The sequence below is a fragment of the Megascapheus bottae genome, chromosome 22 (assembly GCF_031878675.1).
Source record: "Megascapheus bottae isolate mThoBot1 chromosome 22, mThoBot2.hap1, whole genome shotgun sequence".
In the NCBI taxonomy this organism is placed as follows: Eukaryota; Metazoa; Chordata; class Mammalia; order Rodentia; family Geomyidae; genus Megascapheus; species Megascapheus bottae.
This window is the reverse complement of record NC_143530.1, coordinates 6,857,455-6,883,385: the sequence shown is the minus strand read 5'-3', so window position 1 is coordinate 6,883,385 and position 25,931 is coordinate 6,857,455. Positions and strand designations below refer to the sequence as shown.

At 49.9% G+C, this 25,931-nt stretch overlaps 2 protein-coding genes across 3 annotated transcripts; both read left to right on the top strand.

The window, feature by feature from the left end:
* The first annotated feature begins 191 nt into the window (after positions 1–191).
* On the top strand, positions 192–11,142 carry Mad2l1bp (MAD2L1 binding protein). 2 transcript variants are annotated; one of them, XM_090355587.1, is made up of 4 exons: positions 192–277; positions 8,227–8,565; positions 8,932–9,188; positions 10,219–11,142. In XM_090355587.1, exons 2-4 carry the CDS (start codon positions 8,520–8,522, stop codon positions 10,729–10,731), a joined length of 816 nt encoding a protein of 271 aa, XP_090211713.1. In that variant the 5' UTR covers positions 192–277; positions 8,227–8,519; the 3' UTR covers positions 10,732–11,142. The 2 variants fall into 2 exon arrangements, with proteins under 2 accessions (XP_090211713.1, XP_090211714.1); XM_090355588.1 differs by lacking the exon at positions 192–277 and having other exon boundaries at positions 7,840–8,565.
* A 2,498-nt stretch (positions 11,143–13,640) lies between these two features.
* Rsph9 (radial spoke head component 9) lies at positions 13,641–25,872 on the top strand. Its single transcript, XM_090355582.1, has 5 exons — positions 13,641–13,892; positions 16,095–16,260; positions 18,269–18,398; positions 18,655–18,801; positions 25,380–25,872. The coding sequence occupies exons 1-5, from the start codon at positions 13,666–13,668 to the stop codon at positions 25,538–25,540; spliced, it is 831 nt and encodes a 276-aa protein (XP_090211708.1). The 5' UTR covers positions 13,641–13,665; the 3' UTR covers positions 25,541–25,872.
* The last annotated feature ends 59 nt before the right edge of the window (positions 25,873–25,931 follow it).

Here is a 25,931-nt window from a genome sequence, read left to right as displayed (position 1 = left end):
TCCAACAGGACCAGCTTAGCTTCTCTAGCTCTTCCTGATTAAAGAAACAAACAAACACACTGAGGGCCTGCTGCACTTGACTGATAACAGCTGTCCTCAACTTCATGGCTCACACAATTTCAGTTTGCCCATCTCAGTCCTCTTGTCTGCTGAGTGGAGAACTCAGAGAAGGCAGAGGGTGTGTGGATCTAACATCCCTGGCCTACCACAGACAGCAGTGCAGTTGACAGAGGAGTAGGAGGTGACTCCAGGAGATGAAGATCCTGGGTGATGAAAGGTAGTATATGTGACTACTTCCTTGAGAGTTGCTTGTGAGGTGGTTGGTGATGGAATCCATTCATATATATGTTTTGTGGGTACACACGTGTCACATGCAAACATTTTTTCCTGGCTTGTAATTAGTCACTTGTGTATAGGGCCTCCTCCAATGTTTTAAACCCAAAATTCAAACTAAGCAATCTTTTTTTTATGTTTTGTTAAATTTTTAAAAATGTTTTAGTGGTTTTTAATGGGGGGGTCACCTCTAAACCAAGCCCACTCCTCGATTATAAGTCACCCCCTAATATTTTTCCCAGAACTCTTTACTTTTTAATTCAGTGCTGGAGAATGAACCCAGGGCCTTAATGTATGATAAGCATGCACTGTTACCACTGAGCTACACCTCCCTAACTTTTCTTCTAGAAGATTTTTGTTTGTTTATTTTTGCCAGTCCTGGGCCTTGAACTCGGGGCCCGCACTGTCTTCAGGCTTTCACAACGCTAGAGATCCACCACTTGAGCCACTGCACCACTTCTGGCTTTTTTTTTTTTTTTTAATGTATGTGGTGCTGAGGAATGGAACCCAGAGCTTCATGCATGCTAGGAAAGCACTCTACCACTAAGCCAAACTCCTGGCCCTAGAAATTTTAGCATTATTATTATTATATTTTTTGGCCAATCCAGGGGCTTGAAGGCTTGCACTCAGGGTTTGAGCACTGTCCTTGAGCTTTCTCAGGTCTAGTCCTCTACCACTTGAGCCACAGCACCATTTCTAGCTTTTTCTGTGTATGTGGTACCAAGGAATTGAACCCAGGTTTTAGCACATGCTGGGCAAGTATTCTACCACTAGGCCAAACTCCCTTATTTATTCATTTACGTCAGCCATGGGGCTTGAACTCCTGGGCCTTGGCCCTGAGCTCTTCAGCTCAAGACTACCACCCTACCCCTGGAGCCAGGGCGCCACTTCCCATTTTCTAGTGGTTATTTGGAGGTAAGATTCTCTCTGACTTTAGACTTAGTGCCTGGGTGGGCTGGCTTTTAACCCCAATCCTCATATCTTAGCCTCATGAGTAGCTAGGATTACAGGCATGAGCCACTGTGTCTGGCTTAAGATTTATTTTTATGGTTAAATCTGGGACTTTCCTTTATGTGCTATTATTTACTTTGTCACAATTATTAAATATGAAGAAATATGCATACATATATATGTTTGTATACATATATATATATATATATATATATCCATGGATCTGTTTCTAGATTCTCTTTTGTATTTTATTTTACTATTTTTTGCATTGGAAGAGATGGAACCTAGAAAGGACCCTTACTTATGCTAACTACTTGACCACTTACACAGGCAAAGACACACACACACACACACACACACACACACACATACACACCCCATCCCAACACCATAATACTTAATTTTTAATTTTTTTTTAGTTTTATAAGAGTATATTAAACACTGTACTATTCTGGTATGTTTTGACCTCTGTCCCTACTTCCTGAAACACACCCTACTTTTGACCTCCAGGACCTAACCCTTGTTTTTCTTCATACTTCTGAGTGCTCTTTCGTTGTTTTTTTCACTCTCTTGTGTTACACCACAGACACTAGTGTCTTCAGGATCCTAGACCATTCATATTCTTCACACCCTTCCTGGGTGGTATCATCTGTTCCATGATGAACTCCCCTCCCCCCAAAAACCACCCCTATTCTAAATGCTCCTGAAGTAACTGGTTCACTGTCTGACATATCAAACTCAGCCTATGAAAACCTGAACTTATCTTTTTTTTTTTTTTTGCTCTATATTCTCCTAGTATTTCTTTCTTCATTGTATAGCTGACTAACTATATGGTTACTGAAGTCAGAAGCTTGTCTTTTTTTTTTGGATCTTGGGGCTTGAACTCTGGGCCTGGGTGCTGTCCCTGAGCACTTCCTGAGCCACAGAGCAGCTTCTCGTTTTCTAGTGGTTAACTGGAGATAAGATTCTCGTGGACTTTTTAGTGTCCCAACTGGCTTTGAACTGTGATCCTCCGATCTCAGCCTCCTGAGTAGCTAGGATTACAGATATGAGCCACTGCTACTACTACTTCTTCTTCTTCTTCTTCTTCTTCTTCTTCTTCTTCTTCTTCTTCTCCTTCTCCTTCTCCTTCTCCTTCTCCTTCTTCTTTGGTAGTTAATTGAAGGTGAGAGTCCCACAGACTTCCCTGCTGGGGCTGGCTTTGAACCACAATCCTTAGACCTCAGCCTCCTGAGAAATTAGGAATATAGACATGACCAACTAGTACCAGACTTGGAAATCTCTTCTTATATCTTCTCTTCCTTAGGTCCAAATACTAAATTATGTTCAATGAACTATTTTTTTTTGCCAGTCCTGGGCTTGAGCTCAGGGCCTGAGCACTGTCCTTGGATTTTCTCAAACCTAGCTCTCTACCACTTGAGCCTCAGCACCACTTCCAGCTTTTTTCTATGTATGTGGTACCGAGGAATCGAACCTGGGTCTTTGTGCATGCTAGGCAAGCACTCTACCACTAGGCCAAACTCCTGGCCCCAACGAACTAATTTTTTTTTAGTTGCACTTGGGTTTAAATTCAGAGCCTCACAATTGCTAAGCTTACACTCACCACTTGAGCCACAACTCCAGATGCTTTTTGCTGGTTATTTTGGAGATGGAGTCTATTGGGTATTTCTGCTAAGGCTGGCTTTAAACTGTAATAATAGTCTAGATCTCAGCCTTCTGAGTAGCTAGAAGAATAAGGTGTGAGACACTGTTGCACAGCTAAACTCACTTCTGAATATCTCTAAGGTTCACCTAATTCTCTCCACCTCCTGCGATTACCCTCCTTAAGCCTCTTTAACCATACACTGTGTCCTGCATTTGCTACTTGTAACTGGCATTCCTGTCCTGGCTCATCTTCACTGTTATGTTCTCCAGTGTCTACACTGTAGCTCCTATTCAGATTAACTTAATATTTTATTTGGCCAGTCTGGAGCCTTGAACTCTGGGCCTAAGTACTGTCTCTGAGCTTTTGTGTTCAAGGCTAACATTCCACCACTTGAGCCACAGCTCCACTTTGTGTGTGTGTGTGTGTGTGTGTGTGTGTGTGTGTGTGTGTAATTAATTGGAGGTAAGAGTCTCAGACTTTCCTGCTCAGACTGGCTTTGTACCACATCGTCAGATGTCAGCCTCCTGAGTAACAAGGATTACAGGTGTGGGCCACTGGTGCCCAGCTGAGATTTTTTTTGCCAGTCCTGTGGCTTGAACTCAGGGCCTGAGCACTGTCCCTGGACTTTCTCAAGGCTAGAGCTCTACCCCTTGAACCACAGCTCCACTTCCGGCTTTTTTCTATGTATGTGGTACCAAAGAATTAAACCTGAGTCTTCATGCATGCTAGGCAAGCACTCTACCACTAAGCCAAACTCCAGGCCCTAGCTGAGATAATTTTATAAAAGGTAAACTTTTTTTTGCCAGTCCTGGGCCTTGAACTCAGGGCCTGTGCACTGTCCTACGGCTTTCTCAAGGCTAGAACTCTACCACTTGAGCCACAGCTCCACTTCCGGCTTTTTTCTATGTTTGTGGTACTGAAAATCAAACGTGGGGTCTTTGTGCATGCTAGGCAAGCACTCTACCACTACACCAAACTCCCAGCCATAAAAGGTAAATTTATCAGCCATTTAGAAGTATGTCCTTTAGAATTCTACCCATACTCAAGGGTAGGGCAGAAGCCTTGAGCTGAAGAGCTCAGGGACAATGCCCAGGCCGAGTTCAAACTCCATGACCAAAAAAAAAAAAAAAAAAGAATTTACCCATAAAATAAGAAACTCTCTATAAAAAATAAAATAATAACAGGAAAATACAGGGAAAGAATAAACTCAACTAGGTATAGACTATTAAACTAGAAATATGTAAAAATAAATTAGAAAATTAACAAAATGATACGAAACATGGCCTATCTTTCAATATTAATATTGAATGGTAATGGACTTCACTGTCTAGTGGAAAGATGCAGAATGTCAACTTGTATTGAAAAGGTTAAACTAGCTGTGAGTTTGGCCTAGTGGTAGAGTGCTTGCCTAGCATGCATGAAGACCCAGGTTCAATTCCTCAGTACATACATAAAGTCAAAAGTGGTGCTGCAGCTCAAGTGGTAGAGAAAGCCCAAGGACACCGGTGAAGTCCTGAGTTCAAGCCCTAGGACTGACCCCCAAAAAAGAGAGTAAAATGTTTGAACCATGCTGGGCGGGGTGGCTCACTTCTGTAATCCTAGCTACTCAAGAGGCTGAGATCTGAGGATCCAACTTCAAAGCCAACCCAGGCACTAAAGTCTGAGAGACTCTTATCTCCAATTAACCACCAGAAGTGGGGATGTGGCTTCAGCTGTAGGGCAGTAACCTTGAGCTGAAGAGCCCAGAGACAATGCCCAGGTAGCCTTAAGCTGAAGAGTTCCAGGACAGCACCCAAGCCTGGAGTTAAAGCCCCACAACTGACAAAGAAAAAAACCCCACAATTATAACCAGCTAATTTTCAGCAAAGGAGCAAAAAACATACACTAGAATACACTAGAGAAAAGATAACCTCTTCAACAAATAGTGCTGGGAAAAATGTGTTATTCACTTGCAGGAAACTGAAACTTAACCCCATCTTTCAATCAGAAAACTGAAACATAACTCCTACATCTCAGTCCCTACAAAAATCAACTTGAAGTTGCTCAAAGCGCTGGTAGCTAGCTCATGCCTGGAATCTAGCTACTCAGGAGACTGAGATCTGAGGACCAAGGTTTGAAGTGAGCCTGGGCAGTAAAGTCCATGTGCCCTTTACCTCCAGTTAGCTACCAGGAAGCCAAAAAGACCTGTGACTTATCTGGCCAAGTGCTAGCCTTAAGCAAAAGATCAGATATAGCCCACAGATTCTGAGTTCAAGCCCTAATGTGGGCACACAAACATATACACATACAGGCATAAACACACACACACTGCTAAAATTAAGACCTGAAAATTTAAATATACTACAGAAAATATAGGACAAAAACTGGAAATTATAGGCTCAGATAAATATTCGGATGAGCAATACAATTGCCTAGAAAATGAGAGCAAGAATTGACTAATGAGGCATCAAATTTAAAGAATTTATGTATAGCAAAAGGAACAATGATCAGAACCAAGAAAGTCCCCAGAGAATGGGAGAAAACCTTTACCAGCTATTCAAAAACAAAGAGCAATGAAACAATCCCATTACATGGGAAAATTTAACTGAACAGACTTCTCACTTGAAGAAGTAATGGTTGGTAGACCCATGAAGAAATGCTCAACATCCTTAGCCATACAGGATACATAAGTCAAACTACACTAAGATTACTCTCATCTCAGAATGGAGTCCATCAAGACAAATGACAAATGCTGAAAAAAATACAAGGTTAGGATAGGAAACCTTATACACTGTAGAAATGTAAACTTGTACAGCAGTCATGGAAATCGGCATGGAGGTTCCTCAAAAGACCCTGCCACATCACTGTTGAGCATAGATCTGAAGGAGAGTAATCCAATATATCAGAAGAGACATCAGCATATCCATGTTTATTACAGCACTATAACAGTCAAATGATACACATACACATAGTAAACACATCCACAAAGACGGAAGAAATCATGTCATTTTCATAAAAATAGAATTAGAAAATATATATGTATTTTTTTCATTTTTTGGTCGGTTGTGGGGCTTGAACTCTGAGCCTGGGTATTGTCCCTGAGCTCTTCGGCTCAAGGCTATGGTCCTATCCCTTAGACCACAGCACCACTTCCAAATTGGAGGATATATTGAGTGGGACAAGGCAACCTAAAAAAAAAATATTTTTCTCACATGTAGAAACTATACTGAAAAGACACACATATGTGTGGACATATTTATAACTGTGCCAAGCAAGCACAAGACCCTAAATTCAAACCCTCGTACTTGAAAAAGTAACTGAAGTGAATATTATATGGGTGGATGGATGGAAATATGATAAAACTTCTTACTATGTACAACTTAATGTATACAAATAGTGTGTGTGTGTTTGTGTGTGTGTGTATTGCTTGTAAAGATTGAATTCAAAGCTGGCGCAGTGGCTCAGGTCTGTAATCCTAGCTACTCAGGAAGCTGAGATCAAGGTTCAAAGCCAGCCCAGGCACAAAAGAACCTGAGACTCTTATCTGCAATCAACCTAGAAAACGGAAAGTGGGGCTTAACTCAAGGGTAGGGTGGTAGCTTTGAGCTGAAGAGCTCAGGGACAACACCTAGGCCCAGGGGTAGGGTGGTAGCCTTGAGCTGAAATGCTCAGGGACAGTGCTCAGCCCAAATGTGCCCAAGCCCCATGACCTACAAAAAAAAAAAAAAGATTGAATTCAAGGGCTGGGAGTTTGGCCTAGTGGTTAAAGTGCTTGCCTAGCGTGCATGAAGACCTGGGTTCGATTCCTCGGTACTACATACATAGAAAAAAGCCGGAAGTGGTGCTGAGGCTCAAGTGGTAGAGCTCTAGCCTTGAGAAAGTCCAAGGACAGTGCTCAGGCCCTGAGCTCAAGCCCAGGACTGGCAAACAAACAAACAAACAAAAAGATTGAATTCAAGTCGAGCATTGTTCCTGAGCTGTATTGCTCAAGGCTAGTATCCTACCACTTGAGCCTCAGCTCCATTTCCAGCTTTTTGAAGATTAATTGGAAATAAGGGCATCATGGACTTTCCTGCTCAGGCTGACTTTGAGCTGTGTTCCTCAGATCTCACCTTCTGAGTAGCTAGGATTACAGGTGTGAGCCACTAGCACCTGTCTAATCCTGGGTTTTGATCTTACTACTTCTGCTTCTTCGTTTTGCTGGGGATGACAGGCAAGTACCACTTCATCAAGCCATTGGTTGAGATTGAACATTTTTGCCTGGCCTGACTTCCTACTTCCCCTTCCTCCCCACCCCTCTCTCTTGTCAGTCATGGGCCTGGAGGCTGTCCTTGAGCTCTTCAGCCCAAGGCTACCACCCTACCCCTTGATCTACAATTTCACTTTGTTTTCTGGTGTTAATTGGAAATAAGAGTTTCCGGACTGGCTAAGAATGCTTATCCTCAGATCTCAGCCTCCAGATTAGCTAGGATTACAGGGGTGAGCCTCCACCATGGCTCTACTTTCATCTCTTATCTCTGTCTTTCCAGTAGCTAAGATTACAGGTTTGAGACACAGTACAAACTCTTTTTTTTAAATTTTTTTTAATTTAATTTTTATTTTTGCCAGTCCTGGGCTTGAGCTCCGGGCCTGAGCACTGTCCTTGGACTTTCTCAAGGCTAGAGCTCTACCACTTGAGCCTCAGCACCACTTCCAGCTTTTTTCTATGTATGTGGTACCGAGGAATAGAACCCGGGTCTTCATGCATGCTAGGCGAGCACTCTACCACTAGGCCAAACTCCCGGCCCCACAGTACAAACTTTAACATCACTAAGTCCTAGTAAGATCAGGTTTGTATGTTTCACTGCAACAGTTTAATCCTTCAAAGTATGAACTGATGCCAGAAGTGGAGGTGTGGCTCGGGTGGTAGAGCGTCAACTTCCCCAGAGAGGAAAAGCCAAGGGAGAGCCTTCCCTCTCACTTGGATGGAGCCACAGTGCCAGCGCACGCGCACGCGCGCGCACACACACACACACACACACACACACACACACACACACACACACACACAGGAGCTTATTTCATTCCTTGAATTCCTTGTCTCTCAAAGGCTGCAGGAAGTTAGGAGGTGGTCCTCTGTCCTGCTGTCTTCCAGTCACACAGCTTCTTCACACTTTTCTTCTGACTCAACACCAGAATGTCAGGTCCCCTGTCCTTCACGTCTACAGCCTTTGTCCCCTCCCCGCCCCGCTGTATAAATATTACACTGTACTATCTACAGACAGTGCATCCCGTGGGGATAGCGCCTGCACCCGGCTTATTGGCGGTATTGTCTTCAGCACCTAGGACAGGGTCTGGCAAGAGGTGGGCACCCAGCTAACAGTGAACGCAGGGGTGTGTGGGTGCTGAGCACAGGAATGCTCCGAAGGCTCCCCCCGCGGCTCAGCACACTGGTTCCCCGCTGGAGGAGGGCTGAGCAGACCAACGGGGCGGGCACCCAGGCCTCAAGTCCAGACCTCGCCTCCGGCCCCGCCCCCGGCCCCGCCCAGGAGGAAGTGGGGCGTGGACTTCCCAGGTTGCCCCGCGCGGCGCCTGTGCCAACCGCAGAGAGAGGAGGGTGGAGGCGGCCGAGATGGCGTCGCCGGAGCCGGAAGTGCAGTGTCCCGCCGCAGTCCCTGGTAAGATATGGGGATCCGAGCTGGGGGAACCTTGGAGACCTGCTTCTCTCTCCCACCGCCGCCTCCCGTCAATCACATATCCGGTCTGTCGCCAGTGTCCCGCCCCGCGCTGGCTCTGCCCGGGACTCCCACACCCTGGCTGGAGGTGGGCCCTCGCGGGTCAGGGAGCCCCGCTTTCGGAGGGAACTCCCCCACTGCCCTGCCGTCACCGCAGGCGGGGATCGGGACTCACCGCCCGCCCCGAGGTTGCCCAGGCTCTGTGCCCCCTTGGCGGGGGGAGAGGGGGTCCGGCCTGGCGGCCATTGGTCTTAGGAAGCCTGACTTTGCCCTCTCCTGTTTCTTACTTCATCCCTGTTCACGCCCTAGATTTGGAATGGTTTGAGAAGCCGGAAGAAACTCATGGCCCTCTGGATCTGCTGGAGACTAACTCTGAGCAGGAACTTTCCAATCCTACCGAGGCCTTTTCCCCAAGAGACTGCTTGGTGCCGGTGGTGTTTCCTGGGCCAGTGAGCCAGGAAGGCTGCTGTCAGTTTACTTGTGAACTTCTAAAGCATATCATGTACCAACGCCAGCAACTCCCGCTGCCCTATGAACAGCTAAAGCACTTCTACCGGAAACCCCAGGTTTGTACAGGCTTTGGAAGGCAATCTTTGGGGAGACTCTTAGGTGGATGGTAGCCGTCCCGGTAATAGGGGGTCTAAGAAGCCCTCAGGGCATCTGTTAGCCTTTCCCCCAACATTAAATGCTCACTTTTCCCCTCTGATCGTCTATTTTGGGGGGGCAGTTGTGGGGTTTGAACTCGGGCATTGGAAATTATGCAGAAGATGGGAATTTGCAGATGATCTAAGCATCCTCCAAGCTTGTATTCATCCCTGTTGTGTTTGTTCTTGCCATCAGTAGTGTCTATATTGTCAGTTCTTGACTTTTCATGGGTATTGTCAATTCATAAATATGGCTATGTTTCCTCCTCCTCCTCCTCCTCCTCCTTCTTTTTTGTTGGTTGTGGGTCTTGAACTTGGGCCTGGGCACTGCCTCAAGCAATTCAACTCAAGGCTAGAGCTCTATCACTTGAACCATGGTGCCACTTCTGGTTTTCTGGTGGTTAACTGGAGATAAGAGTCTCACAGACTTTCATGCCTGGGTTGGCTTTGAACTGCCATCCTCAGATATCAGTCTCCTTAGTACTAAGATTACAGGTGTGAGCCATGAGCCACTGTGCGCCCTGCTGGCATTGTTTCTTATGGGGCTACATTTTGCCCCAATTGCTATTCACCACTCCTAATCTTTTTTTTTTTAATCAGTCTTGGGCTTGAGCTCAGAGCCTGAGCACTGTCCTTGGAGTTTCTCAAGGCTAGAGCTCTACCACTTGAGCCACAGCACCACTTCTGGCCTTATTTTTATTTTATTTTTTCCTATGTATGTGGTACGGAGGAATGGAACGCAGGTCTTTGTGCATGCTAGGCAAGCACTCTACCACTAGGCTAAACTCCCAGCTCTCGTTTCCTTCTTAATGGAATGCTATTTGATAAATCTTGTTTTGCTACTTCTTTGGGATTCAATGCTGTAAGTCTCATTCTATGCATCCCAGTGAGTTTTTCAGCTGGCACTGGCTTACCTTACCTCCTGCTCTCCCACCATTCATTGTCCTCACAGGCAGAGGATGTCGTGAGGAAGAAACCTCTCACCACCACTGAGGTGAACAGCAGAAAATGCCAAAAGACCCTGGCAGAACTGGAGAGTGTCCTCAGTCATCTAGAGGACCTTTTCTCGCGGACGTTAGTACCCAGAGTGTTGATCCTCCTTGGGGGCAATGCTCTGAGCCCCAAAGAGTTCTACGAACTTGACTTGTCCCGGCTGGGCCCCTTCAGTGCGGACCAGAGCCTGAGCACAGCAGCTTGTTTGCGTCGCCTCTTCCGAGCCATTTTCCTGGCTGATGCCTTTAGTGAGCTGCAGGCTCCTCCACTCATGGGCACCATTGTCATGGCACTGGGGCACCGTGACTGTGGAGAAGATTGGTTTCGGCCCAAGCTCAACTACCGCGTACCCAGCCGGGGCCACAAACTCACTGTGACCCTGTCCTGTGGTAGATCTTCTGTCCCAGCCCTGGATCTGGAGGATTATGTTTGGTTCCAGGCACCAGTGACACTTAAAGGCTTCCATGAGTGAAAGATGGGCATCCTAATCTGAGAAGACACATGGCATCTCGGTCGGTCGACTCACCCACCTGTTCCTTGAAATTGGGGGTAGCTTCCTGGTGATAAGGGAGGGAGGCTCTCTCCTGGATCCTGCCAGTCTGCCTCCCCTCCTCAGGCCTGCTGGTGGGCTGATGGCTCTGACTGTCAACAACGTTGAAGGACATCTCAGAATCAAAGGCTGACTACAGAGGCTGCTGGAGGGTTCTGTCTGGGTTGGAAAGCAGAGGTGATCTATAAAGTCTCTCAGGGAGGCGGCCCTTTGCTGCTTTTGCTCATTCTTTTCAGAATTGTTAGCAGTCATATGTGGGTGTGACTCATGTGACTCATGAATTTTAAAAGAAAATGAACAATCATTAAATTTTTCTGAAACTTTGGACATGTAGATACTTCTCAGCCTTGAAGTTATTTATTTTTTTTCTCTTGATACCTCTTCTCTGGAGCTTCTGGAATTTTTTTTTTTTTTTTTACTAATTTTAGTTTCAATCATCCATTAGCCCAGACCAGTCTGGGCTGTTGTGTGGCTTGACCAAGTTCTACAAGTAATGTCTGATAATAACAGACATGTATTTCCAGTTCTGGGGCTTGAACTCAGGATCTTGGCACTGTCCTTGGACACTCTTTTCTTTTTTTTGCCAGTCCTGGGCTTGAGCTCAGGGCCTGAGCACTGTCCTTGGACTTTCTCAAGAGCTCTAGCTCTTGAGCCTCAGCACCACTTCTGGCTTTTATCTATGTATGTGGTACCGAGGAATCGAACCCGGGTCTTCATGCATGCTAGGCAAGCACTTTAACCACTAGGCCAAACTCCTGGCCCCAGGACACTCTTTTCTTTTCTTTTTGTGGGTCATGGGGCTTGAACTTGACCTGGGTGCTGTCTCTGTGCTCTTCAGCTCTTCAGCTCCCACCCTACCCTTGAGCCACAGTCCCACTTCCTATTTTCTGCAGGTTGATTGGAGATAGAGTCTCAGGTCCTTTTTTGCCCAGGCTGGCTTTGAATCTTGATCCTCAGATCTCAGCCTCTTGAGTAGCTAGAATTATAGGCGTGAGCCACCTCATCCAGCTTTAGACACTTTTTCATCAAGGCTAGTGCTCTACCACTTGAGCCTAGCACCACTTCTAGCTTTTTCTATGTATGTGGTACCAAGGAATGGGCTTTGTGCATGCTAGATGGGCACTCTACCACTAGGCCAGTTTTGGCCTCATTAAGTTTTTTGAAGTATTTGAATTCAACCTCCAGAGACCAAGAGAGCCATCTTCCCAGCCCACTGTGCCTGGGACACAGCTCCATGTACCTGTATATTGTGTTTCAGATACTACTAAACATGATCGAATCCTAACAGTCTTGCAGTGTAAGTTTTTTTATTTTTAAACGGGTCATGGGGCATGAGCTTGGCTTGGGAGCTGTAGCTGGCTCTTCAGCTCAAGGCTACCACCTTACCCCTTGAGCCGCCTTACCCTATAAGCCACAGCCCACTTCCTGTTTTTCTAGAAGTTAATTGGAGATAAGAGTCTCAAGGTCATTGGAGCTGGGGCTGGCTTTGAACCTTGATCATCAGATCTCAGCCTCCTGAGTAGCTACCGCCTGGGCCATAAGTACTATTTTATAGGTGAGGTTTAACTTGCTTAGCTTCTACAACATGGATTTGAATCTGGTGTACTTGGCTGTAGAGGTGGCAGGTGCTCCTCAGTGTGGCATCATGTGTGGTTTTACACTGAAATTACAGCTATCATCATTTTGAGGTCAACTTCCTCAAATACTTCGTGTGTGCATGTGTTCCAGTCCTGGGGATTGAGATCAGGACCTTGAGCTTTTTTGCTCAAGGATAACATTCTACCACTTGAGCCACAGCTCCACTTCTAGCTTTTTGGTAGCTAACTGGAGATTAGAGTTATGCACTTTCCTGCCCAGATGGCTTCAAACCTCAATCCTCCAATCTCAGTCTCCTGAGACGATAGCTAGGTTATAAGCATGAGCCACAGGTGCCCAGCTCAAATACTTACTTTAAATGTCTTTATAAACAATGCCTACACAGTCAAAACAAAGTGATTATCTTGGTAATTTAGGCTCATTTCTCCATAGGCTTGGCACTACGGCTTAGGTCATTAGGATTTTATGAGTCTTCCCCAAAGGAATCCAGAAAGAAAAGATTATCACTAATAAAGCTGTTTTCCTCAGCAGCAGGCGTGCTGAGAAACCTGTTTATGATGGAGTTTGTGTTTGACATTGGCTGGGGGACTCGAGGAGTGAACATAGAGCTGGTGGTGTTTAGTCTCTGGAGTGCAGACACCAGCTGCCTTGGGGCTACCATTGGGGTCTAAACGCAACCTTTAGGGGGCGGTCACGCCTGTAATCCTAGCTACTCAGGATGCTGAGATCTGAGGATCTCAGTACTATGCCTGAAAGTCTTATTTCCGATTAAACTCCAGAAACAGGAAGTGGCCCTGTGGCTCCAGGGGTAGGGTAGTGGCCTTGAGCTGAAGAGCAACAAGGACAACTCCCAAGCCCGAGTTCAAGTCCCACCACCCCCACCACCTTCCAGAAACCCTCAACCTCAACATCCTTGATGAAGGAGTGGTCCTCTAGCCGGCTCATTACCTAGTGACCGTCACGTTTGTCACATCGTGATGGTCCTAGGAAGGAGCTGATAAGGGAACATCAGGTGAAGAGTACAGAGTGGATGGGGCGGGGTCTGTAAGACCTGGGCCTACAGTGTGTGTGTGTGTGAGTGTGAGTGTGTCTGAGTGTGAAGGGGCGGAGCATGTCTGGGCCTTGGGCTCTTGGAGCCCCGTGAAGGCGCTGGGCGGGAGGGCGGGGCGCGGCGGGTGAGCCCGGCTTCCGGCGCGGTGGGGGCGGGCCTCCGGGTCTCCATGGAGACGGCTTCCAGACGCAGGCCGGGCGTTGGACGGCATGGACGCAGACAGCCTCCTGCTGTCGTTGGAGCTGGCTTCGGGCAGCGGGCAGGGCCTGAGCCCGGACCGTCGGGCCTCGCTGCTCACGTCGCTCCTGCTGGTGAAGCGCGACTACCGCTACGACCGCGTCCTCTTCTGGGGCCGCATCCTCGGCCTGGTCGCCGACTACTACATCGCGCAGGGCCTGAGCGAAGACCAGCTGGCCCCGCGCAAGACGCTCTACAGGTGGCGGAGGGGCGGGGAGGGGGCGGGGAGGCGCGGGCGCCGGCGGGGGCGTGGCCGGGGAGGCGTAGGTGCCTGCGGGGGCGTGACCATGGGCGTGGCCGGGGCGGGGAGGCGCGGGTGCCTGCGGGGGCGTGACCATGGGCGTGGCCGGGGCGGGGAGGTGCGGGCGCCGGCGGGGGCGTGGCCGGGGAGGCGCGGGTGCCTGCGGGGGCGTGACCATGGGCGCCGCAGGCACCCGCGCCTCCCCGGGCCGAGCGCGCCCCGCGGGCTGCCCGCGAGCCTCCCGCGCGGCCTGGCCTCTTGAGATCGGGTCCACGCCCCCCGCAGCACCGCGCCTCAGGAGGCTGAGATGGGAGTGAGGATGGGATGGCTGCTGGAAGCCGGGCGGGGCTGTGACTCAGGACCCAGGATCCAGGAAACACACGCTGGAGACTGTTCCCTGGAGTCTGGCCTCTCAGGCCAGCCCTGCCCAGAGGAGCCCTGCTCTTCCCAGGGAGGAAGCTTCACCTTTAGAGCAGAGGTGTGCGTACACCCGGACGCCGGCGGTGTGGAGAGCGGGGAAGCCACCGGGGGCCTGGGCAGAATAGCCAAGGCGTGGGAGCCGGGGCGAGGCCAAGCGTGGATTGTCGGAGGGTGGAGGGTGGAGGGTGGGGCCAGATCAGCTCCAGGTGTTCCTGCCAAGAGTGGATTTGGGCGAAGTGCTGAGAGGAAGGCAGAGGGCGTCCAGATCTGGAGTCCCAAGAGTCTTGGGGTCCATGGCTTATTGGTGTGTGTGTGTGTGTGGAGCACCTACCATATGCGCAGCTTTGGTGTAGGCTAGTTACCACAAATTCAGTGGCAAATGAGATCAAGCCTTTGTCCTCATGGAGCGCATGTTGTAGTGTGTTTTGGAGGTCAGATAATAAAAAGTATATTACATGTCAGATAGTGTAAAGGACAGAACATACAGCGAGCAGGGATGTCCTCTGACCAGTTGACACTTGAGAGCAGACCCAGAGTGACTGGTACCTGAGGTACAGGTGTAGGCAGGGGCCGGTCTCATGGGCAGTAGGTGCGGCCGCAGGGAGACCAGCTGGGCAACCGCTGCAGTTTCCAGGCCCAAGAGGATTCAGGACACTCAAGGATGGGGCTGGTCCAGTGTTGCTAAGTTGTCGGGTGTAGCCCAGGCTGACTTTGGAATTGCATAGTCCAAGCTGGCCAGAAATTCCTGATCCTCCTGCCTCAGCATAAAGTGCTGGGAATTACAGGCATACACCACTATGCCCGGCTTGCATTTTTATGTTTTCTTTTTGCTTTCCTTCTTTCTTTTCTTTTTCTTTTTCTTTTTTTGCCAGTCCCAGGGCTTGAATTCAGTCCTGGGCACTGTCTTTGGACACTTTTTGCTCAAGGCTAGTGCTCTGCCACTTGAGCCATAGCACCACTTCCGGCTTTTTCTGTGTATGTAGTACCCAGGAATTGAACCCAGGGCTTCATGCATGCTACGTGAGCATTCTACCATTAAGTTATGCTCCCAGCCCCCTGGCTTGCATTTTTTTTTTTTGCCAGTCCTGGGCTTGAGCTCAGGGCCTGAGCACTGTCCTTGGACTTTCTCAAGGCCAGAGCTCTACCACTGAGCCTCAGCACCACTTCCGGCATTTTTTTTTCTATGAATGTGGGACCAAGGAATCGAACCCTGGTTTTCCTGCATGCTAGGCAAGCACTTTACCACTAGGCCAAACTCCCAGCCCCTGGCTTGCATTTTTGACTTGACAAGTGTGTGTGTGTGTGTGTGTGTGTGTGTGTGTGTGAACTCAGGGCTTAGGTGCTGCCTGAAACTTTCTTGCCCAAGGCTAAGGTTCTACCACTTGAGCCACAGCTTGACTTCTAGCATTTTGGTGAGGAATTGGAGATGAATCTTACAGAGACGTGAGGTTGACTTCAAATCCCGATCCTCAGATCTCAGCCTCCTGAATTGCTAAGATTACAAGCGCACAAGCGCGAGCCACTGACAATAGCCAACTTGGTTTATCAAGCAGGAGATAATCTCACTGAAGTTGAGAAGCATTTGAATCTGTCCCATAGGAGGGTGGGCTGCACACCACAGGCACTAAGGGATCTTAAGGGTCCTGGGGGTCTGAACTTAGGGATGAGGAGGGAAGGTGGCAGGAAAGCTGGTGTGAGAGGAGTTGGAATCTGGTGCCATTGGTGTTATTTTGTCTTCAGCCTGAATTGCACAGAATGGAGCCTCTTACCCCCGGCCACAGAGGAGATGATGATACAGACAGATGTGGTGAAGGGTCGCTTCATGGGAGACCCCTCTCATGAGTACGAGCACACCGAGCTCCAGAAGGTCAACGAGGGTGAGAAGTCTTTCGATGAGGAAGTGGTGGTGAGTGAAGTTCGGGGATCGGGCTGATCAATGGCTCCCCCTAGTGGCCATTCCCAGTCAGCCTGGCGCTGGGCTGTGGCTCAGAAGTAGAGGACATGAGCATGGGCACAGTGTGTGAGGCTCTGGTTCCATCCCCAGCACCAAACCAAATGAGAGTGCCCAGTCACCACTGGGGAAAAGCCAGCCCAGGAGCAATTAGGACATCACTGCTACCATTACTTCCATTCCTGCCCGGCGGTCTACTTGAACGCATGGGAACTTGACCGCTATGCCTCTGTGGTGCTCTTGGAGGGCCTCTGCTGTTTCTGTCCAGGGCTGCTATCTAACTTTTTCCTTTTTTTTTTTTTTTTTGGCAGTCCTGGGGCTTGAACTCAGGACCTGGGCACTGTCCCTGAGCCTTTCTGTACTCAAGGCTAGCATAGCACTCTACCACTTAAACCACAGCACCATTTCTGGCTTTTCTGTTTATGTGGTACTGAAGACTCAAACTCAGGGCTTCATGCATGCTAGGCAAGCACTCTACCACTAAGCCACCTTCCCAGCCAGGGCTGCTATTTCCAGACATCCCTGAGGACCAAAGACATTCATTTACAGGGTCCCTGATGTCTACTGTGAGCTTCAGTATAAGAAAGTCATAATGAGGGTTAGGAGTTTGGCCTAGTGGTCGAGTGCTTGCCTAGCATGCACAAAGACCCAGGTTCAATTCCTCGGTAGCACAAACATAGAAAATGCCAGAAATGGTGCTGTGGCTCAAGTGGTAGAGCTCTAGCCTTGAGAAAGCCCAAGGCCCTGAGTTCAAGTCCCAAGACTAGCAAAAAAAAAAAAAAACGAAAAAGAAAAAAAATGAGAAATGCTGGGAATAATGTCAAGTCCAAGATCATTAAACTACATGAATAATTATTCGTGTGTGTGTGTGTGTGTGTGTGTGTGTGTGTGTGTGTGTGTGTGAAAGAGAGAGAGAGAGAGAGAGAGAGAGAGAGAGAGAGAGAGAGAGAGAGAGAGAGAGAGAGAGTCCTGACCTCAGTGTTCCCTGGCACTGTTCCTTAGCCTTTTCTGCTGAAGGCTGTATCATTTGAGCCATAGTCACGGGGCTTGAACTCAGGGCTTGGACACTGTCCCTGAGCGTTTTCACTCAAGGCTAGTGCTTCACAACGAGTGCTCTACCGCTTTGAGTCTCAAGGACTTTCCTGTGTGGGCTGGTTTCAAACTGCGATCCTCAGATCTCAGCCTTCCGAGTGAGCCACACATGTCCATCTGTAATTTGAATATTGCACCACCTGTATGCAAGATCAAGGAAGGAAGTCTGGGGAAGTGGTGCTGTGGTCCAAATGCCAGCCTTGAGCAAAGAAGCCAAGTAGGAGTGTGAGGCCCTAAGTTCGAGTCTCATTACCAGTGCTCTGTCTCTGTCTCTCTCTCTCTCTGTCCTTCTCTCTCTGTCTTTCTCTCTCTCTCTGTGTCTTCCTTCCCCCCCCGCCTCTTTCACACACACACACACACACACACACACACACACACACACACACACACACACACACGGAAGGGTGGGCCAGGTGCCCTGCCTCCCCCTGGCAGCTCAGAAGACAGATCTGAGGATCTTGGTTTGAAGCCAGCCCTAGCAAAAATAAATCTTGTAAAACTCATCTCTAATCAAACATAAAAGAAGCCAGAAGTGGAATTGTAACTCAAGTGGTAGAGCGCTAGCCTTGAGCACAAAAGCTTAAGGACAGTTCCTAGGCCCTGAGTTCAATACCCAGGTATTAACACACAAAAAAAGAAGACTATGAAAGGAAAGAGGAAGAAAGGAAGAGAGAGGGAAAGAAGGGAAGGGAAGGGAAGGGAAGAGAAGGAGGGAGAGAAGGAAGAGGGGGAGTGAGGGAAGAAAGGCATGGATTGAGTAGGGAATGTAGGGAACAGTAAGGGCCTGTCTGGTGAGCTTGGACACTGCTGGTTGAGACAGAGCAGGGGTCCTGCACTGGGTGGCGTGAGCGCTCTTCTCCTGTCTCCTCAGGTCCAGATCAAGGAGGAGACCCGCTTGGTGTCTGTCATTGACCAGATTGACAAGGCTGTGGCTATTGTCCCCCGAGGCGCCCTCTTCAAGACCCCTTTTGGGTCCACGCATGTCAATCGGACCTTTGAAGGTGGATGCTCCGCGGTTCCCCTCCGGGGCGGTAGGGTGTCTGTACCTGAGCTGAGAGGTACATGGCTGGGAGACCCGGGAATCCTGCTTTCCTCCAAGAAGAGCAGTCATGATCACATCACAGCAGGGTGGACCCTGGTGCTGCAGTTGACATAGGTCACCGGACTTTCTTCCCACGTCCTTCCCTGTGGTTCTAATGTGGAGAGGAAAGGCTGTGGGCTTTGGGCTCACTGTCCTCCCTGTCTGCCTCTCTCTAGGACTCTCCATGTCTGAGGTCAAGAAGCTCAGTTCCTACTTCCACTTCAGGGAGGCTGTGGACCTGAAGAACAAGACTTTGCTGGAGAAGGCTAACCTGGACCCCTCCCTGGACTTCCTGGATTCCCTGGAGTATGACATCCCCAAAGGTAACAGCTCAGAGGCTCAGCTTGGGCCAGCGGGCCACACCACCTGCCATTCTCCTCTGGGATTGGGGCCAAGGCCTGAGTGGCACTGTGGGTTTCCTGGGAGCTGTTGTGATAGGGCGTCCCAGTGCCCAGCCATGGCAGACACTCAGTTAGTGGTCTCCAGTAACGAAAGGTAGACTGTTAGCATATGCTCTCACAATTGTGCAGTGTCTCAGTATCTCTTAATTGTCAGGGCAGCTTCTCTGTGTGCACATGTGTGCATGTGTGTACATGCATGCCAATACTGGGGCTTGAATTCAGGGCCTCATATTCTCATTCATATCTCATTCTCAAGGATGGCGCTCTACCGCTTGAGCCACAGCACCACTTCTGGCTTTTTCTATGTATGTGATACTGGCAAATCAAACCCAGGCTTCATGGCTTCATGCATGCTAGGCAAGCATGCTATCACTAGGCCACACTCCCAGTCATGGGGCTTGAACTCTGGACGTGGGCTCTGTCCCTGAGCTCCTCAGCTCAAGGCTACTGCCCTCCCCCTTGAGCCACAGCCCCACTTCCCCTGTTCAAAGCCAGCCCAGGTAGGAAAGTCTACGAGACTTTTATCTCCAGTTAACCATCAGAAAACTGGAAGTGGTGCTGAGCTCAAAGTGGTAGAGTAGTAGCCTTGAGAGAAAATGTCCTGGGACCGCACCCAGGTCCCGAGTTCAAGCCCCATAACTGACAAAAAAAAAGTACAATAGAATTCTCATTAAGTATAGTCCTCATAAGTGTCCAAGAAATGGCTTGAGCTCTTTCCTCATAATGAACGGTGATCTCTTCGCGTCTGTGAGATCAACTGTTTCAGATTCTACAGGAGTAGTTCTGTTATGAAATTTCTTTTTACCTATTTTGGTGATACTGGTGATATTTTGGTGAACTTAGGGCTTTGTGCTTGCTGGGCTGGTTCTCTGCTGCTTGGACCCTCAGCTCTTTTTGCTGTTTTTTTTTTTTTTTTTTTTTTTTTTAGATAGGGTCTCACATTTTTGTCTGACTTGGACTGTGATCCTCCTTTTTATGTCTTGAGTCACTGGGATTATAGGTATGATCTATAGTGTTTAGCCTAGACACAATCTTGTTAGGCAGCTCAGGCTGGTTTGGAACTCGTCATCCTCTTGCCTTGGATCCTCAGTGAGTGTTTGTTTTTGTAACGGCTGAGTAGTAGTCCACTGTGGATATGTACCACATTTTCTTTATCCATCTGTCAGCTGGCAGACAGGTAGATGGCTGTTGTGAATAGGGGTGGGATATTGGCGGATCCCAGCAGGGATCCAGAGGGTTCTGGCAGTGGAGGCCAGCAGTGGAGGCCGGCAGGGGCCTTTCTCTGAGCAGCCCTGGAAGTCCTAGCCATACAACACATGTCTCAACCTTGAGGTTGGGAGTTCTGTTGCACACCGGGCACAGGCTGCATAAGTGAGCAAATTGCCCATTAAGGGGATGGGTTCTGAACTTGGCTTCCTGCTGTGTGTGTAGCGCTTTTTCACTGCAGACAGCTCTGAAGGCCAGCAGAGTTAGGCAGGGCCACTGGACTCTTCTGTTCCCTGAGCACTGCCAGTGTGAAGAGGATGTGTGCAAGTGCAGTCACCCAAGTCAGGAGCCAGATGGACTTCATGCCCTGCTCCTTCCCTCTGTGTATATGGTATCTAGGAATCGAACCCAGGGCTTCATGTATGCTAGGCAAGCACTCTACCACTAGGTCACGCTCCCAGCCCCTATTTCTTTCTTTTTTTTTTTTTTTTTTTTTGCCAGTCCTGGACTTGAGCTCAGGGCCTGAGCACTGTCCTTGGATTTTCTCAAGGCTAGAGCTCTACCACTTGAGCCTCAGCACCACTTCCGGCTTTTTTCTATGTATGTGGTACCAAGGAATCGAACCTGGGTCTTCATGCATGCTAGGCAAGCACTTGAACCACTAGGCCAAACTCCCAGCCCCCCTATTTTTTTCTTTACTTGATGGGCTTGGACTCAGGGCCTTGTGTTCTTGCTTTTCTTTTTTCATGCAAGGTGGGCATCTATCACTTGAGCTATAGTTCCACTTCTGGCTTTTTGCTGGTTAATTGAAGATAAAGGGTCATTCAGACTTGTCTGCCGAGGCTGGATAGCAAATCAAACCTTGTTCTTCAGCTCTCAGCTTCCTGAGTAGCTAGGATTACAGGTATGAGCTACTGGTGATTGGCCCTGTTTCCCCATGTCTAAGAGGGGGAAGTCAATATTATTTGTTTTGTCAGGCTGTTAGAATTTCATGAGTTAACTCAGTTACAAAATGCTTGTAACAGGGCCTAACATTGTCAACGCTCAAAACCTGATCATTGCTATTGACGTTTATTTTAGTGGTAGAGAAGTTCGTGGAGTTGAGTTGGGCTTGGCCTAAGTGCGCCTAGGCCAAAAGCGATGGAAGCGGCAGGTAGCTTGGGAGTGGTGCTGCAATCATAAGGCAGTAATGGACAGGTGGACAGAGATGGGGCAAAGTGAGCCAGGCCTCGGGATGCTGTCTCAGCCTCCTTCAGCACCAAGGGATGGCCTCCCTAGCCTCCACCACACGGGGGCGCCTTGGTCAAGCTGCCCCGGGGTGTTGGGAGGTTCAGGAGTGATTGGCAGGAGGCTCTTGGGACTGGTGTGACAGAGGTTTACAGGGACTGGAGCATATCCCACCCATCAGATGCACAATTCCTGTGTGACCTCCAGCGTCTCCCTCAGCCTTGCCAAGAGCTGGAGGAGGGTATACCTGCACTGAAAAGGCAGGGATGTAGTGGTGGTGTGGGGGGGGACCCACAGCCTGTGTGGCAGCCCTGCCCTGATGACACTCACTCCCACAGTGCTGTGATGCTGGATCCTCTGCAGCTGAGACCACAGCCAGCCGACGGGCAGTGGGGGCAGCACTTATTTTTTGGTGCTGGTGCTGGGACTGAACTCAGGGCCTGGGTATTCTTCCTTAGCTTTAAAAGGCTAGCACTCTACTACCACCTGAGCCACAGCTCTACTTCTGGATTTTTGGTGGTTGATTGGCCATAGAAGTCCCAGGCTTTTCTGCCTGGGCTGGCTTCAAATTGTGATCCTGAGGGCGCAGCCTCAGGATTACAGATGCACCAGTGGCATAGTCTTTCTCAGCTACTGGCCTGCAGCTGGTGTCATGGGTGGAGCCATGGGCTAGGTGGCCAGACTTTTAGATGCTATTCTGCCATCCAGCACTCCTTCACCTTTCCTTCCGTTAGCAGGAAGCCTCTGAGTAGCTGCTGAATGGGTGTGGGAACAAGCTAGTCACCCATCTTCTCAAGGAGGTTTGGGAAGATGAAATGAGGCAAGCTAGAGCTTGCAGCAGCAATGCTCAGTTTGGACAGCAGAGGGCAGCAAGGGACCTGCTGCCTGGAGAGCTGAGCTGCAGGGAAAGGGACAGTATGAATGAGACAATGGCCTTGGAGAGGGGTGGGAACAAGGCACTGGATCAGCCTAAAGTGTGTGTGTCCAGGGGGGCTCCTCAGAAGCCTGGCGGGCAAATGTTGCCCTGGATCAGGGAACCCCTCCACCCGTCAGTTAGACTGGAGGCTGCATGTGGGTGTCATCCCCATGGTATAAAGGGCTTGATTCTATCTTGTGTCTTTGATGGGGGTCGGGGGGAGGGAGGTGGGCTGGCTGTGTGTGTGTTTATGGATCATGGGGCTTGAACCTGGCTTGGGCGCTGTACCTTCAGCTCAAGGCTACTGCCCTATTCCTGGGCCTGGGCATTGTCCTTAGCCCTTGAGCCAAGCCCCACTTCCCATTTTCTAGAGGTTAATTGGAGACAAGAGTCTCAGGTTCCTTTGTGCCTGGCTGGCTTTGAACTTTGATCCTCATATCTACAGGGGTGAGCCACCACACCCAGCTAATGGGCTGTTTTTTTAAGTTGACACAACTTAGGGGGCTGCAGTCTGAGGAGAGCTGATGTCACCTGCTCTGATCTCTCCATGCCCACAGCGAGCTCAGTCAGTGCATGGGGCGGGAGCACTGGGGCTAGCCAGCAGGTCAGGAGAGGAGGGGCAGTGATGCAGAGCACCAGGCATCCCCCCAGTTGTAAAGGGGGTGGGGGCAGCTGGCTGGGCCAGGCTGTCCCAGCATTGGCACTAAGAAAGTCGGTGAGGACAGCAGCGAGTGCTGGTTCCTCAGGTAGATGCTACGTGACTCCTGGCACGTGGAGAGTCTGTTTCCCAGACGACCAGCCAAGCCAGGAATGGTGAGAGGACAGGAGTGTGACAGGAATGCAAGGGAGGGAGGCAGGCTCCTCACAGGCTGATAGCTCTGTGGGCACCCTGGCCTGTTCCACTTAGCCCTCTGGCTGCCCTACCAGTCTCCCACTATCCAGGTAGGAGCCCCTGCTTATCGACTAGAGGCAAGAGGTGGCCAGGAAGGCCAGGTGAAGTGAGGTGGGCCAGCATCTGGTGAGCATGACAGACGAGGGTTTGTCTGGGGTGGGGGTCTCCAGGACTGTCTTCTCTAGGGCATTGGCTCAAGGAGGTCTATAAGCTGTCCATACAGGCAGAGATCAATGAGCAGTCTGGCTGCTCTTAGTTCAAAGGTGCTGTGGTCCCCAAGGGCAGGGAGGGACTCTGGAGGAGTGTGGTTTCAGATGCTGCCCTGGGCCCTGGTGGGACAATCAGGCCAGGGCATGGTACCTGCTGGGCTGGGGCTTTCCACACACCATGCTCTGGGAACACGGTGTTGCCATACTACACCCTCACCCCCTGGCAATGCTTCCTGGAGATGGGTGATTAAAAGTCAGAGGCTGAGGCTCTTGACCTGTGAGAGGTCTGTGCTGAGCCAGAGCACAGGCAACGTGGCAGAGATGCCCTTTTTGTGCATGTGCTGGTCCTTGAACAAGGCCCAAGCATTGTTCCTGAGCTTTTCTGCTCAAAGCCAGGGCTCTGGTACTTGAGCCACAGTTCTACTTCCAGTTTTTTGGTGGTTAATTGTAGTTGAAATCTCATTGACTTTCCTACTTGGACTCCTCAGAGCTCATCCTCCTGAGCGGGATGGTAAGGCATGAGTCACTGGTGCCTGGCTTCTTTTTTATTTTTTAGACAGAATCTCACTTGAGCTGGCTTTGGACCAAAGTCCTCCTACCTCTGCCTCTCAAGTAGTTAGGATTGCAGGCATGTGCCACCATGTCCAGCCTTCTTACGTTTTCATTTTTTCTTTTTTGCCAGTCCTGGGGCTTGAACTCAGGGCTTGGGTACTGTCTCTGAGCTTCTTTTTGTTCAAGGCTAACTCTCTACCATTTGTGCCAAAGTGCTACTTCCAACTTTTTCTATTTATGTGGTACTGAGGAATCAAACCTCAGGTTTTCACACACGCTAGGCAAGCATTCTACCATCAAGAAAACTTGCCTATTTTTGGTTGTGGCACTTGAACTCTGGGCCTGGGCCCTCTCCCTGAGCTCTTCAGCTACCACCCTACAGCGCCACAGCGCCACTTCCGGTTTCCTAGTGGCTAATTGGAGATGAGTCTCATGGATTTTAGTGCCTGGACTGGCTTTGAACTGTGATCCTCAGATCTCAGCCTCCTGAGCAGCTAGGATTACAAGTATGAGCCACCTACATCTTTCTTGATGTTGCATGGCAGGCTCCTGGGTCAGGGGAGTTGGTAAGTCCATCTGTGGTTTCTGCCTCATGGTGGTGGCACTTAGTGGCAGTCACTGTATTATTAGAGCAAGCTCCGAGGACCACAGTCCACAGACCTCTGTGCTCTCAGAAAGCTCTGATTTGACCTGGGAAGGCATCTCCCTGCTGAGCCATCCGGCTGTCCCTGGCAGTCAGGCGTTTGGATACAGGGTGGCCCCCAGTGGGTGGGGACTGCATTGAGGCTGCTGGGTGTGGAGTGACCAGGGTGGGCTGTGGCTGGAGGTGGGCTGTGGGAAGCTGGGGTGTGGGGAGCCAAGTGGCAGAGCTAAGCTGGCAGTGGATGAAGGCCTGGGAGCAGCTCTGAGTGCATGGCTGGTTGGTCCAGCACCAAAACCTTCAAAGCATTCGCCTTTCTGGCAGGGCCCAGAGCAGGGCTGTGGCTGGTTTGGGGGAGAGGCCTCCGTGCACAGGGGAATAGAAGCCCCAGATCTGCATCCAGAGGCGATTTTCCCAGGCTCCTTCCTCCCACACGGCAGCTCCCTCCCTTGGACCTAGAGCTGGAGCAGGCCGGCAGGCAGGCTGGCCTGCTGCTGTCTGGAGAAGTACAAAGCGGGGCAGAACTCAGAACTGACAAGAGCCCTTTAGCAACCCAAGTCCCCACACTGGGCCCGGAGGCCTGAAGCGGAGCCCATGGCTGGATGGTCTGATCCATCTCAGGGTAGAGCTTCTGAGGGCAGGCAAGAGAACCTATGTAAGCTGGGGGCAAACTATGCTAGGACTAAGGAAGCCAGGAATGGCCTTGTTACGGGGAGGGGTGGGGGAACCTGGAGCCCCCCAGCTGTCCAGTGTGGTGGAGCTTTGTTAACCTGCCCTCCCTGGAAGGCTTGTGCACCCGCCTTCCTTCCCTCCAGACCCTCTGCCTGCCCCAGGCCTCACCTCCGCCTGTCCTCTCAGGGTCCTGGAGCATCCAGATGGAGAGGGGCAACGCTCTGGTGGTGCTACGCAGCCTGCTCTGGCCAGGCCTCACCTTCTACCATGCTCCCCGCACCAAAAACTATGGTTACATCTATGTGGGCACCGGTGAGAAGAACCTGGACTTGCCCTTCATGCTGTAAGATGGCACAGCCTGGGGATGAATGCAGTTAGAAACGTCCTTCAACTTGGGCCTGGTCTACCTTTCGTCATTCCCACCTCCTGCTGGGGTCCAGGCTGTGAGAGGGCCACCCAGGCCAGGAAACTTAGTCTAAAGCACTGGCCTCTAGAATACGCTGCTGCAGGAAACACTAGAAAACTGCCTGGAAACAGCTGGAGATGACAACCGACAACCTCCCTTGGAGGAGGATGAGTCCAGACCCGGCTGTGGGCCACCTGTGGACCAGGGAGCCCAGCCCACCTCTTCACAGCCCTCATGCAAAAGCACCAATTGCTAATAAAGTGGGAACCTGTCTCTTGTGGCCCACCTTGTGAGGTGAGTTACGCTCTGCTTCCCCTCCCCCTCACCCCCTT